At 41.8% G+C, this 15,331-nt stretch overlaps 1 protein-coding gene across 4 annotated transcripts in view; it reads right to left on the reverse strand.

Moving 5' to 3' along the window:
• Positions 1 to 8,414: 8,414 nt before the first annotated feature.
• Positions 8,415 to 15,331, reverse strand: part of LOC121286424 (proton myo-inositol cotransporter) — a 162,665-nt gene continuing 155,748 nt past the window's right edge. Inside the window, exons 9-12 of one of the 4 annotated variants that reach the window (XM_041203532.1) lie at positions 12,312 to 12,464; positions 10,353 to 10,502; positions 10,025 to 10,081; positions 8,415 to 9,712 (exon numbers count right to left, since the gene is read on the reverse strand). In XM_041203532.1, the coding sequence (XP_041059466.1) occupies positions 9,702 to 9,712; positions 10,025 to 10,081; positions 10,353 to 10,502; positions 12,312 to 12,464 (371 nt within the window). In that variant the 3' untranslated portion in view covers positions 8,415 to 9,701. Of the gene's footprint in view, positions 10,503 to 12,311; positions 12,465 to 15,331 lie in introns of all 4 variants that reach the window. The other 3 variants (XM_041203529.1, XR_005944933.1, XM_041203530.1) reach the window with 3 other exon arrangements.

Raw genomic sequence — 15,331 nt, forward strand, 5'->3', positions numbered from 1 at the left:
TGTATAAAGAGTGGCCAGAAGCCTGCTTGAGGCCACTCATAGAGAAGGACATGCTGGATTGAGGGAGGAGGGGGCAGGCTGCAGGAGAGGCCAGCGGTGGGCCACTGTGCCCTCCGATTTTCAGATGCATGTCTTGCTGTCCTCCTGCCAGAGGTGGCTATCCCTCGGCACATTATGTAGCCTGTGGATGGGAGGAGGAGGGCTCCCCATGTCACCAGCCAGGCGTGGGAGGAGCTGGGTGATGCTGTAAGCGCCCATGATGATGTGTGGCGGACTGGCACCCAGTGCAGGAAAAGATTCAATGATTTGCTGCGCTCTGGACAGGTGAGTACCATGTCTGTCTTGGTCATTTGACCCAGGAGGCAGCCTTAGCCTTTGAGCCCCCCCACGTCTTGCTGTCGTTACTGCATAGGGCGTCTGTTGCATGCTGGGTGGGCAAATGGGTATTGACCATGCTTACATCAGCCTTAGTGGTTGAGGAGAAGAAGGGTTCTCCCCACAGCATATGTTGGTGTTTGTGGCATTTGAGGGGGCAACCTGCAGGGGAGGCTGCACGACACATACTCAGAACTCCAACACGTCACATTGATGGTAATGAGGTAGTGCAAGGGGCGCCTCAAGGTGTTTTGGGCAAGTGCCATCTGCTGGCATCGGCGCCACACCTAGTTGTGCCTCCTTGACATGGGCGCTAAGACCCGTGTGCTATTCAAAGTGATGGACACCGAATGTGTCCAAGGTGGTCATTGGGGGAGGGGCTCAGCAGGTCTGGCAGCATCGGCGGAGAAGAAAAGAGTTGACGTTTCGAGTCCTCATGACCCTTCGACAGAACTTCTGTCGAATAAATAAATCCTCTTCTCTGTTTTGCAGGCAAAAAGTCACCACAATGCCAGGGAGCGCCAGAGGACTGGTGGTGGGTGCGCCCTCCTCCAGCGCCTCATACCCTATGAAGAGCAGGCCATGGAGCTGGGCAGGAGGCAGGAGGCCAGGGCGGCCGGTGGCAGTGAGGCTGGGGTCCAGCAGCCAAGTATTTGAGGTGCACAGTCCCATTCACTCTGTCTGCCCACCATCCAAACCACTGATGGTTGCTGCAATCGTTAATGCTGAAACAACGCTCATTCACAGACTGAGACATTTTGACGTGTGGGTCATACAGAAGGGACCCTCGTCCCCTTGAGGACTTGCGTCTCCACCACCTTTCAAAGTTACCTTATCCCATTTGTAACCACGATCACCATGGTCTAACATGCCATTGGATTGCTGCTGCACAGCCAAAGACTTATTTCATCTTAGGGGGTTTGGGACTTCCAGCACCCTTTCAACCAGTGTGCCCCACATTACTTTGTCCAAAAGGTCCTCAGCGCCTCAGCTGTGAACCTCATGGCACTCAATTTAGATGAATGTCATCACGTTACTCATCCCTGCGCCAAGGGGAAATGTTGCCTTATTCCCACCCGGTCCATGCCCCTCCTTATGGAATGAAGGTCAATAATGTGACCTCTCAATCTCATGTGATCGATGGCAAATGTCACAACTGTTTGCAATTTTTCCTCAACCCCGCAACTATCCAGGCCACAATGCATCCATGTCAGGTACCTCTGCACTCTCCCCATTCCTATGGTTCATAACATGCCATGTAGCATTCCTGAGGCCATCTGACCAGCCTGTCTGCATGTGCGTTTAATGGTTGGGGCTCGTCTTGACTCTTTTCCACCTCACCAATGTTCTTCTCCTTAGGGTCTTGAAGAGTGAGCGACTTATGAGGCTGGAGGGGTAAAGGGATGAAACGTTGAACTGAATGTACTAACTGATGCACTGTCCTTGTTGCTAATTTCAGCATCATCACCAGAGCGACCCGCACGTTAACACCGCAGCCCCCCCCCCCCACACTTGAGGGCCAACATGTGCAACTTGCGGCACATCATTTTAGCCACCAAGGCACCAGCGCAGACACACACACCTTGGTGGGGACTTTACCGTCGGCTCGTGTCCTGGGTCACAGAGGAGAGGGCACATCACAATCGCTGGAGGAGATGGTAGGGGCAGAGAGTGCCGATGGTGCCAGCAGCCGGAGGGCTGCAGTGGACGAGGCACATGCTGAGTCCCCAATGCAGCAGCTGCAGGACAGGCGGCAGGAAGTGCGTATGCATCTGGTGGGGTTGCACAAGGGAATGCTTCAGTTGCTCTCTGTGACGGAGGGGTCCAGGCAGAGTGCATGTGAAGGCTTGGCCCTCAGGGCAGAGCTTCAGGGTTCCTCCAATGAGAGATTGGTGACTCTCATAGAGAGGGGCTTCAATCGAATGGAACATTTTATGATTGGGATACACTCTGACCTGCAAGCCCTCATGGCGATACTGGCCACAGGTGGTCATTCCCAATGTGGGAGATGTTGCGGATACCAAGCGTCGGCACTCGATGCCCATGCATCTGTGGCAAGCAGGGAGGTCAAAAAGGACCTCACGTCAGCGCAGCAACAGCCTGTCGTCGCTGCAAACTCCTCTCAGGGCACTCCGGATGAGGGCAGCAGCTCCTCTGCCAGTCAACGTTTCTTCCATTGAGGTTGCGACAGCTGGGGAGGTGCCAGTTCAGGAACTGGCCACTCCCTCCCAGGTGGGGCCATCACAGGCTCCACGGGCCGGAGGACGTCCGCCAAGGTCATCGAGGCCAATAGGACAGCAGAGTCAGCAGGCTGTCTCTCAAGCCACTCCGAGCGATAGAGCGGTACGTAGACGTTGCACCCGAAAACGTAAGCATAAGGCACCTTAGGCACTTCACGGGTATGTCACTGGTGATTTGTGTTGGCCTTAGAATAGGGACCCATACTTATCGCAAAAGAGTGCTGTGTGCTTTTCTTTTGGACACAATAAAATCCACCTTTGTTACCATGGCTGAGGGTCTTTTGTTTGTGGTGCATTTTTTTTCACATATTTATCATGAGTGTTTGAGTGGACATTGATGTTTCTGTACTAGGCCCTTATTTGCAGCTGGACAGGTGGAAGATGTGGCACCTAAGTGGAAGTGCCAGGCAATGCTGTTCCTGCTGATCCATGCGTGTGGAGCTAGCTGAAGGTTCTTTGGATTAAATTGTCCCGGGTGTCCCTGCCTACTTGATGTAAATGCAGGTCGTCGTTCTGCCCCTCATCATCGCCCTGTGCTTCCTCATCCTCTGAGGCACTGCTGGATTCATCAGGGCATCAAGGTCTTCATCGTCAACTGCATCCCCCCTTTTGAGCACAAGACAGTGGTAGACTGCTGCGCCCTGCACAATCAGAGAGACTTGATCTAGGGCTACTGGAGTGTGCACTGAGCGGTCCAGTCAACAGAAGCCCATCTTGAGAAGACCGATGGCTCGCTCCACCACGGCCCTTGTGGTGCCCTGGCTCCTATTGTACCACTGCTCAGCTTCTGTTCTTGGACGGCGTAGTGGTGTCATGAGCCACCTTTGCAGGGGATAGCCCTTGTCCCCCAGCAGCCAACCATCCAGCCGAGCCGGAGCACTGAAGAGCCCCGGCACCTGGGAGTGTCTGAGGATGTAGGCGTCGTGGGAGCTGCCTGGGTACCTTGCACAGACTTGTAAAATCTGCATCCTGTGATCACACACTAGCTGCATGCTCATGGAGTGGAATCCCTTCCTGTTGATGAAGGCACCGGGCTCACGTGCTGGTGCCTTGATGGCTACATGTGTGCAGTCTATTGCACCCTGGAAATGGGGGAAGCCAGCAATAGCTGCAAAGCCTCTGCTTCGCTGTGCCTGACTTGCCTGGTCGCAGCAGAAGTGGATGAAGGTGGATACTCATCTGAACAGAGCATCTGTAACCTGCTTGACACAAGTGTGGACTGCTGATTGGGTGATCTTTGCAGTATCTCCCACCGAGCCCTGGAAGGAGGCAGAAGCATAGAAATGGAGGGCAACTGTGAACGTCAGAGCCGCTGGCATGGGGTCCACCCACACAGTTAGGGGAGATCTCAGGGCCAATCATCTGACAGATATAGTTGCCTGTCTCCCTTGAGAGTCGGAGCCTCCTTCGGCACTGCACCTCAGCCATATTAAGGTAGCTGCTTCTCTGCCTGTATACCCTGGCAGCAGTCTTCTGCGGCCCCTTGCACCTTGGACAACCTCTTGGCCCTGCACCCCTTGTGCCTGCGCCTGGCCTCCCAAAGGTGGCTCCCTGGAGGCTGATTGTCCAGTACTGGCCTCCTCCTTATTCTATCCCTCCCTTCCTCCTCAGGGGAACTGCCTCCAGTGGAATGGTCAGAACCCATACCCCCAGGCTAAATGGAGGCCTCGGGAAAGATTACTGTCTGCAGACTGCTTTCTCGGTACACAAGGAGCTCTTGGAAATCGATGAGAATTGCTAACAATCACACAGGCAAGTTTAAAACACTTTCATCAATTAAAACTTCGTGTAAAACATGAACATCCCCTCTGAGTCCACATATCACGACATTGCATGAGTTTTCTTAAAAAATCTCCTACCCGCCTGCCCGTTGGGCCCGTGCTCCGACCCGAAGTTCGCACAGGCCCCTCAAAATCCAGGACAATTGGCAAGTTAAGGGCCTTAACGAGCCCTTCAATTAATGGCAGGTGAACGCACCGCTGCTGAGCGCCCCCGCCGACCGAAATATTGCGATGCTGTGCACTGATGTGTGGGCTCCGCCACCTGCACGTCAGCTGGAAAATTCTAGCCTATGTTTCAGGGGCACCAGGGTTCCTTTGATTTCTTTTTAAAACAGGGGAGTCCCTACATAAGGGAAGTTACAGCAATGCACTGCAGACTGATGGATAATCATTTTCTGCCATTCATGGAGAAGCTATGGCACACCAAGGATAGAAGAGGACCTCTAGATTTCATGCTGCTGCTTTGACTCACCATGCCAAGAGGTCAAGGACCAGGATGGAGGTCATACATGTAGTGGTCGGGGGCAGAAAACCTTCGAGACGAACTGGGTGCTCAATATTTTTAAGCATGACAGGCATGTAGTTAGCTCCTAACACATTTATACACACAGCACAGCAGTTAAAATGCTGGTTCAAACTCCAACATTTTTCTCTTTTGTTTAATTTTGTCCAGAAAAAGTGTGCACAATGCCATAGCTATAAATGTCAACTCTTCCCATCCATAGAGTATCACAGTATTTCACATCGAGGCAAAGTGGTATATGACTTTAAGCAAAAAATGTTCAACGATTATAGATAAGCTCTCCTTTCTGGATTTTTTAAAATAATGCATTAATCGTATACTATTGTAATTTATTCAGATTTCAATGTTTTCACATCTTTACCTATAAAATCATTATTTTGTACTAGCAGTAATTGGTACTGAAGATTTGGCTGGAAGTTTTCCAAATTACAGATTCTGAAATGTCATGTTTACAGATTGGGACAAAAATATGACTCATGTAGTAGCCACGCAGACTGCTTCTATGGCATCTGATCATCTCTTTGGCCAGAAGGTAAAGTTAAAATGGGAGTCTAGGAGACAAATAAATGCATTAGACATGAAATCTCAACCTAATGTGATGAGGAATTCTGAAGAAGACAAAACCCTATACGAGATTGCTGATATTTTATTATTACTTGGACATTCTCATTAGTTTGTTAATGATTGTAGAGACTAAACAAAATATATCTCTGAACCCACTTGATATCCAGGTCAAGAAAGGACAATTTACACTATGAAATGTATTTCCTGTTTCCTAACCCATGCAGTTTTAAATAAAATTGAAGTGCATCAACTTGTATGTAAACTAATTTGGCATTTATAGATATTGTAAACGTCTCCTTACTTTTAGATTCAATGGAAATTCTATATAGTAAGTAGAGGTATTTAAAACATGAATCCTCACTGAAACTGAAGTATGGCTTTTGGAGAGGAAACATGCATTTGCTTACACCCAGCACAGTTATAACTAATTTAAAGAAAAAACATTTGGTCACATTTGTATCAGTTATTTCTAAATAAAGCAGGTCCTTGTCATGCACAAAACTGGCATCAGTCAACATCTTTATGTTTAACGTTGTGTAAGTTGTTAACATCAGATTTAAATTTGAAGATAACACAATGATGTAGGTATTAATTAACATTTATTTTTTTCCCTTTACAGGTTCATTTATGAATCAACAGAATCCATTAACCAGATCCATATAATTTCATAGAAAGTATACCAATTAAAACATGTACAGTAACATGAAGTAACAAATATAGCTCTAACTTTACAACACTAATGTACAAATATTTCAGATTTTAATAAAGTTGTATTTAGGTCCCCTCAGAGGATACAGATATCCCCAATACGCATTAATAAAAATTGAATATTTGTCAGAATTGCCAAGATAGCTGAATACTACAGCTTATGGTGATATATCCTCATTTTGTCTGTACTTCACAAAATTACAGGATTTTTTTGTGTTTGTTATTAGAATCAAATTTGATTGTTTTTCTGCCATTGTATTTGTTTAAAATGTTACAAAAGGATTGGTTTATTGAATGTTGAATAATTTAAATTCAATTTAAAAAAAAATAATTTTAGTTCATACCAATTTTTTGTTCATTTTAAAGAGAATGTAAAAAGAACATGGAATAATTGGGAAAATGGATCCCTATTCAGATTATTGGTCAGTTTCACTGGAGCATCAACTTTGGTGTGTCAAACAGTGCTATACAAGTGATTATAAATGCCCATGTTTTGGATTTAGTAAATTGTAATAGCATTTATATTATATATTGTTGTTTTAATTACTTTTTTCACAACAGCTTTGGAATTCAATTCTTTGATCATCATAAAAATCATTACCTTGGCAATCCCACTATATTCAACCAGCTAAACAAAGTACTTTTTCAAAAATGTTACTGCTGCATCTCTGTCATCCGGTAAATGTCCCATTAGATGATGATTTATACATACAATCCAAACATCACAATACCTTCAATGCACTGCAGCGCTGAAGTCAAATTCACAATTAATGCATGTGTGGAATTTCTTAGTGCATTAAACCAACAATAATATTTTTGAAGTAAAGCAAGTCCAGATTTGCTGTAGATCCACATGTACATCTACATATACTTCTGCATGAAACATATATGTAGTTCTAGTTTATAAATTAATAATCCTTTAATAGTCTTTCTGGTACATTACATCACTATCTGTTACATATAAATATACTGCTACAACACAGAAGCATTTAGCCATTTTGATTGTGTCATGTAGCTGATGGACAGCTGAAACACTTTCTCTGTTGACGCATTAGTACAACATTAACGTTTCCATAGACCAAATTTTAGAATATTCAAATGGAAAACATTGCAATAATTATGAAACTAATGTAACTTGGTCATGCTATCACCTAGCAACTCTGCAGAAAAGCTTATTTTAATTGTTAACTTAGAAATACCTGGCAAATGTACACCTTTAGGTTTCTTAAGTGAACTAGCATGTTATGAACGTACAAGTTGCTGCCATGAAAAGAATGATGTCACAGGTAAGGATTTAAATTCCTTTCTATTTGAGCAAAAGTGCCATTAAGCACTCTGAACGTGTCAGAAAAAGTAATTCTTTCCTGCTACTGTAATAATTCATCTTAACCTCAAGTGCCTCCTCCTTCTGCACCCATATAATTGTTTTCACTGATTCTTATAGCTGCATTGAATGAGACAGCCAATTTCATGTTAATATGTGTCAAATCATGGGATACCAATACTTGGGCAAATGTCAAAATAGTCTGGGATTCCAAGTTTCAGAGGATAAAGGGTAGGGTTCTAGCCCACTGAGCTAACTGCAGTTGATCAGTTTTAGTATGCCCCTTTTATTCCCTTATTTTTGGTATGAAACAATTAGAATATTATATACAACATGTATCAGTTTCTGTTTGAATTGTTAATATTTTAATGCATTTATAGTTTTTTTTATTTAACAGTGACATATGTTGTGCATTTCAGAGCACTGAATTTTGGATATGTTACCCTTTGGTTCTACCATGTTTAAATTGAATAATTAAATTAATTAAAAAGGAATGTATAAAATAACTTAACATTGTAATGCAAAAAATTCTAATTGGAATGTGATTTTTGGTCAGCTCAGTTCCTTTCATACGGTGATGTAAAGTATATTTACAATTAGCAACTGCCTTCATAATTTGACATATGAAGTAGGTACATATTGTTGTAATGCAGCACTAGATTTGATGCAGAACTCAGTGTAAATTAATTAGATGTTAAATCAATTTAACGTGCATATTTTCCATCTTGTGCTTAACAAAATGGTGCCAAATACTGCAAGTACATCAATTGGAAAACCCTAAACAAGGGCAGAAATCAAATATTATTTGGTTCTCACTGAAGTCTAATTGCTCTATATATATATATATATATATATATATGTATATATATATATATATATATATATAAAATGAAGTCCAATTGCTATATAATATTTTACTATACTAAGTCAACACTGATTCTATACTAAAAAACGATCTACCTCTGAGGGATATAGCAATGTAGTTTCTCCATTACATTTAAATAAGGCATACTTTTTTTCACAATTACTTCTACGTGTGCATTTTTCACTACAAAAAGGAGAACAGATGATGGAGTGCCCAAAGTTTAAGAAAACCATTCTTTGGTAAAAAGTTAACTAGATGGTTGGCCTCCAATTCCAATAAAATATGAATCTCTAATCAGATCACAAAATATGTGCATAAAATGAAAAATATGAAAATGCGTACCCTGATCCAATGAATACTTGTTTTACTCTCTCTTTGGTCCCTATAAGTCACTGGGAAACACTTACAGAGCTGCTACAATCAGATGCTGCTCCAATTCAAACTATTAGCCCTCACAAGCACTGTAAAATGATTGCTGGCACTGTTAGAACATTAAAAGGCCACGTGTGCTAACTTAGATATAGCAACTGCAAACACCACCACCAGTGCAAATTGCATGCTGAAAAAATATTTCTAGATAAGCAAATTAATAGAACCAATCGAAGATAAAAACCGTTTGCTGTATTTCTGTGATTTTAGAAAAATATAGATTTTGTAATAATGTATTTGGGCACCGCTAATATTAAATTTCACAGAAATCTATTCAAACAAAACCTCAAAAACATTAATAAATATCAGTTTTCTAACATAATAAATGGGTTCAGTTCTATGGTTACAGATATTTTTAAGACTATTTGCAGCATTGGGCAGAAATTTATGGTCCTTCCCGCTGGCGGGATTTTCTGGTCCTGCCGAATTAAGTGGAGTTTTGAATGGCTTGCCATATTTCCCAACCCCACCCCTGCCACACCGGAGCTATAAAATTCTGCTCAGAGTAGTGAAATGCGTTTTACTAAATTGAGAGAAAACTGAAAAATTACTTTAACAAAAACGTACATAAAAGTTGTGTTAAAATGGGTTTTCCACATTTAAATCCATAATGGACTATGTGCCAATGGTGTTAGGCACTAGAAATGCAATTTTTGACCACAATTAATACGTAGACTTTTTAAGTAATTCTTTTAACAAACCCCTCCTCTTTCAAAGCTAAAAATTATATTCTACTAAATTTAGGTTCATAAAACATTCACTCTCAAGATGCTAGACAAGCACGTTTCTTGCCAACTTGTTCTGTATCTGACCTCTAGATTTATGTGAGTGGGTGAAGTTGACAAACTTGATCATTCTCTTGCTTGAGAAAATTCCTCAACTTATTGAAGACCTAGACAAGATCTGTTTTTGCCAAGAGGGAGAAAAATATAAACATCCTACGTGTCACAGAATATTGGTAGACTAATACACGACATCACCAGGCTACTGCGAATAATATTGCTGTAGCATACCACATACTAGTAAACTGCCCAAGCTAATATGGCTGCCTTATTTCAAAAGGTTATATTTGAGAATTATTTGGATGTAAAATATTATACCAAGATAATCTAAAATGTTTTTACGCTACATCTTTTATCTTCACTTCAATGATAGACATAGAACCTAATGTCAGCAGCAAATCATTAAATTCAGAATACATGTTTGTTTGCCCACCTGTGTACCATATAATGTCATCTTCACTTTCAATTCTTTGACAAAGTGGACTAGAAGCTATAAAACAAAAGTACAATGGTTTACAAAGACCCTTTAGAGTTAGAGAATTAAAAGTATAGAATTATTTTTTTTTAAAACAGAAGGAGCATCTAAGTGCAGAATCACACACCAAGCCAGAAACAGGGTAGATGGACACCAATATTCCTTGATTCGTAAGAGGAATGAATAATAAAGGACACCACAGCAGAATATCACTCTACATCAGAAGCATCATTATCAGAAAGATGATAATTGCTTCCTTTCACTCGAATATATTCAATGTGCCGACCTTCATCAGAATCCAAAAGGCCACATGTACATAGCCTGTTCTCAAACAAGCTCTCAATTTCCTCCAACTTTATTCCTTTAGTTTCTGGAAGGCATCCATAGACGAAGAACAACCCCAAGGTGGTTAGTCCGGAATACAAAAAGAAAGTACCTGCAACACAAAGTGCAAAGTAAGTAATTCAAATAATAGTGAGAAAGGAAATTAGTTTGGCTGAACACAGAATTATACTGGAGAGTTTATGCATTCGTTTGCCCAGAATATCATTTGCACAATGCTAAACACTCACAACAATGAAATAAGATGTAAAACTTGAGTGAGTCAAATGCAATCAATACTCATGAGGCAAAAAACAAGTTTTTAAATTTGGAGGTGAGGGAAAAATACTGCCATTTCCAAGATTTTTGCATTTACTCTAACATTTCAATATACGTTGAAAGCCTGAAACTCAAGGTCAAACCAGATACCATAGAAGTATTAAACTTACGTTGCACTAACACAGACATAAACAGGCAAAAATCTGTGGTGAGGATGAAATACATGCCAGGAACCCAGAAATCCCAGTGGTGGGACCCTGAAAGATTTTTTGAGGGGGCATTCAAAGGCATCTCCAGATGCCCTGTCCAATTAAGGACAGCAGATGGGCTCCACAGCCAGAGGATACAATTGGAGCACCCAAGACTTTGAGAGGCCACTGGCAGAGGTGGGCGCTGAGAATGTAGGTAGATAGGCTGGAAAGTTTAAAAATAAAGTGACCATAGCTGCCATGCCAGCCTTCTGGAAGGGGAAAGCCCACCACAGGATGGCCCACGTCTGCAGCTGCAAACCTCTGGCAATAGTGGCTGTAGCACAGAGAAGGAGTTAAATGAGACATGGTCCATCAGGAGACCACCTCCATCAACCTGACAGACTTCAGCCTTAGCGGCATGTGAAGCATGGAAATAGGTACTTTAATTGGCCATATCCCATTCCCCACCTGCCCCTAGAACCCTCCCTCAAATTAAGCTGGAGGCAGTGACACGCTGGCAGTCCAGCATGTTGGGCAGTAGCGTGAAATCTGCAAGCCTCTGAATGTGCCACTTTCACCGATTGAAAATTCAGCCCAGTTTGGCATGCAGGTATATAATAATTGAGGGCAAATAGAATGTTGGCCTTCCAGAGTATAAAATGAAGGAAGTCTTGCTACAACTGTATAGGGCATTGGTGAGACCACACCTAGAGTACTGTGTACAGTTTTGGTCCCCTTATTTAAAGAGGGATATACTTGTATTGGAGACAGTTCAGAGAAGGTTCACAAGACTTGATTCCTTGATGAAGGGGGGTTGTCTTATGAGGAAAAGTTGAGCAATTAGACCTATACTCATTGGAGTTTAGAAGAAAGAGGTAATCTTCTTGAAGCATACAGAATTCTGAGAAGCTTGACAGGGTACATGCTGAGAGGATGTTTCCCCTTGGGGCAGTTTCAAAATAAGGGGTCTCCCATTTAAGAGGAATTTCTCTCATTAATCATTGGTATTCTCTACCCCAGAGAGAAGTGCAAGCTGGGTCATTAAATATTTTCAATGCTGAACTAGACAGATGTTTGACCTACAAGGGAGTCAAGGATTATGAGGAACAAGCAGGAAAGTGGAGCCAAGGCCATAATCAGATGATCTTGCTCAATGGCAGAGCAGGTTTGAGGGGCCGAATAGCCTATTCCTGCTCCTATTTGTATTTTGCATATATGTTTGTATTTAGATGCTGCATTTTGAATTTCTATTCAGTTCAAGGTTGACTTTGTGAAGTGCATACATGCTTATAAAATATTCCTTCGAAGCATCTGGACTAATTTGCATAAGTTACACATTCTATTGTTTATCCACTCGTATTTTTTAAACTGAGGTGATTTATTAAATGGAGTAAAAATTAAACTTTAATTATACATCAAAATAGAAAATGTTGTGAAATAAAATTCATCCCTACCATAATAAGTAAGATGTTGTGCCAAATGCAAAAATGACACTGACACAAGGACATTGAAAATCCAGTTGACTCCAGAAGAACAAGCATTCCCTGTACTTCGTGCCCACATTGGATATATTTCAGAATTTATTGTCCAAGGCATAGAACCCATTCCTAAAAAATACCATAATAGTCTTGAGCACTATTAAAACACTTATTTGCAAATACAAGTTTTCCTGATAATGGCTCAAAATTTCCTGTCAAGTGAGGCTACTGGGGTTCATTGTTATTTGTGTGCAAGTCACATGGCAATTTCAAGCAAAGCAGATGCAGTTAAAAGTGAAGATCCAGAAATTGCTGTCCTAGGTGCACTATTAACTTCACAAAAAGGCATCTGGTTGTCTTGATTCCCCACCCAAATGCGTGAAATGGTGTGACATTCTGTTACTTGCATAGCAGATACAGATTAGGTTTACCACATAAAGTTAGGGTTAGCCATTTCAGTCTAAGTATCCCAACAGATCTCTCTAGCATTGAAAAATAACTATTATGAAGTCTAGTGTGAAGTCTCTCTCTTTCAGCTTTAAATTGCAAAAGTTTTTCTTTAAAAATCTAAACATTTTTTGTACATTTTCTTTGTTTTTTTTCCTCTCTCAACCTCTTATTTAATTAATTATTCTAACAATCATTTAACACTCCTCCAATAATCTGATTACGCAGTTCCTTGTTCACGCCTAAAAAATACTCAATAACCTTTGCCTCTTTGTGAATGAGAATTCCACATACTAATGACCCTCAGAAAAAAATGTCTCATCTTCATCTTATTTTCAAATTGTGCCCTCTAGTTCTACTCTCTCCCATAAGGGGAAACATCATCTCAGCATCCATCGTGTTAAGTCCCCTCAGCAGCTTATGTTTCAATTAGATCACCTCTCATTCTTCTAAACTCCAATGGATACAGGCCCAACTTGCTCAACTTTTCCCTCATAAGATGACCTCTTCATCCTAGGAATCAGTCGAGTGAACATTATCTAACTGCTTCCAATGCAATTATTTCCTTTCTTAAGTAAAGAGACTGAAACTACACAGAACTCCAGATGCCTTTCAGAAGCAATGCGCTGTTCCATCTCAGACTTAAATGCAATTTCCAGTGAAAGATCTCAGAAACTAAAAGGGCAATAACAAGTCTAACAAAGGTCAAAACCCTTTGTTAACTGGGTAGAATAAATTCTGGCCCAATCGTTTTTTGATTATTTCTCAATAACTCTAAACAACATTGAACAATTAACACCATGGGCTTTCATCACTTACTAAAAACTGACAACTCCTGACAATAGTACAGAATAATCCCCTGTAACATGGAAACAATGTCATAAAGGAACAGTTAACAAGGAAAGGTTGCATGACGAGAATCCTGTGAAAAGATTCTCTTTCACCTTGAGATGCCACCTGAAGCTTTGCCCCAATTTAGCAATTAATAATGGTGAGGTGGTCACATTTGAAAAGCAGGAAAGCTAACAGTAATTTTGAGTACACCCATGTTCAGTTAGATATTGAAATCCAGAAACTGCTGTCAAATAAACTGCTGTTGCACAGGTATGCTGCTGAAATCCTCACCAATAACCTGGTACAGAAATCAATGCAATGGTTGCAACTTGTGTTACATCCCCACTGAGTATACCACAAATTATTAGCTTTGGTGCATTCAGGAGTAAGCATTTTTTTTTAAATCAGCATGAAAATCCCTGCCAAATACCCTATCCAGCCGTGGAAGTTTAATTTTATAAATGTGGAGTCTCATTCCTCCAGAACCAGTTGGAAATTCTTAAAAAAAAATTCATTTTAATTTCCTGTCTCCTTCTCATCTCTCTTTCTTAATCCCATCTGTTTGTCTCAATCTTCATTTCACTTTCTGTACATTATTTAAATCTAATTTATGCTTCCTAGTTTAGACTAATCAGTGATTGAAGAGCCTCACTGTTTCTTGTCCTGTTCATTGATGTCACAGAGCCACTGGATACAAACATACAAACAAGGAGCAGTAAGCCATTTGGCCCCTTGAGCCTGTTCCGCACCGCACTGGATCATTTGCCCAATTATCAGCCTCTTCTCAAACAACTAAGTGCTGGAAGGTGTCATTCACAGTGCTATCAATCAGACCTTACTCAGCAATAACCTATTTATCGATGGCTCACTTTGGGCTTTACCATGGTCACTCAGCTCCAAACCTCATTGCAATCTTGGTCTAAACATAGACAAAAGAGTTGAATTCCAACAGTATGGCAAGAATAACAAAAACAAAAACAGAATTACCTGGAAAAACTCAGCAGGTCTGGCAGCATCGGCGGAGATGAAAAGAGTTGATGTTTCGAGTCCTCATGACCCTTCGACAGAACTAGATGAATCCCAGGAAGGGTTGAAATATAAGCTGGTTTAAGGTGGTGGTGGTGGGGGGGGGGGGGGGGGGGGGGGGGGGGGGGGTTGGGTGGGGGGAGAGGGAGAGAAGTGGAGGGGGGTGGTGTGGTTGTAGGCAAAAGCAGTGATAGAAGCAGATCATCAAAAGATGTCACAGACGGCAGAACAAAAGAACACAGGTGTCGAAGTTGATGATATTATCTAAATGAATGTGCTAATTAAGAATGGATGGTAGGGCACTCAAGGTATAGCTCTAGTGGGGGTGGGGGGGAGCATAAAAGATTTAAAAATATTTTAAAATAATGGAAATAGGAGGGAAAAAGAAAAATCTATATAATTTATTGGAAAAAAACAAAAGGAAGGGGGAAGAAACAGAAGGGGGGTGGGGATGGAGGAGGGAGGTCAAGACCTAAAGTTGTTGAATTCAATATTCAGTCCGGAAGGCTGTAAAGTGCCTAGTCGGAAGATGAGGTGTTGTTCCTCCAGTTTGTGTTGGGCTTCACTGGAACAATGCAGCAAGCCAAGGACAGACATGTGGGCAAGAGAGCAGGGTGGAGTGTTGAAATGGCAAGCGACAGGGAGGTTTGGGTCATTCTTGCAGACAGACCGCAATCTTGCGACTAGGC

This window comes from Carcharodon carcharias, chromosome 13 (genome assembly GCF_017639515.1).
Source record: "Carcharodon carcharias isolate sCarCar2 chromosome 13, sCarCar2.pri, whole genome shotgun sequence".
NCBI classification, from domain to species: domain Eukaryota; kingdom Metazoa; phylum Chordata; class Chondrichthyes; order Lamniformes; family Lamnidae; genus Carcharodon; species Carcharodon carcharias.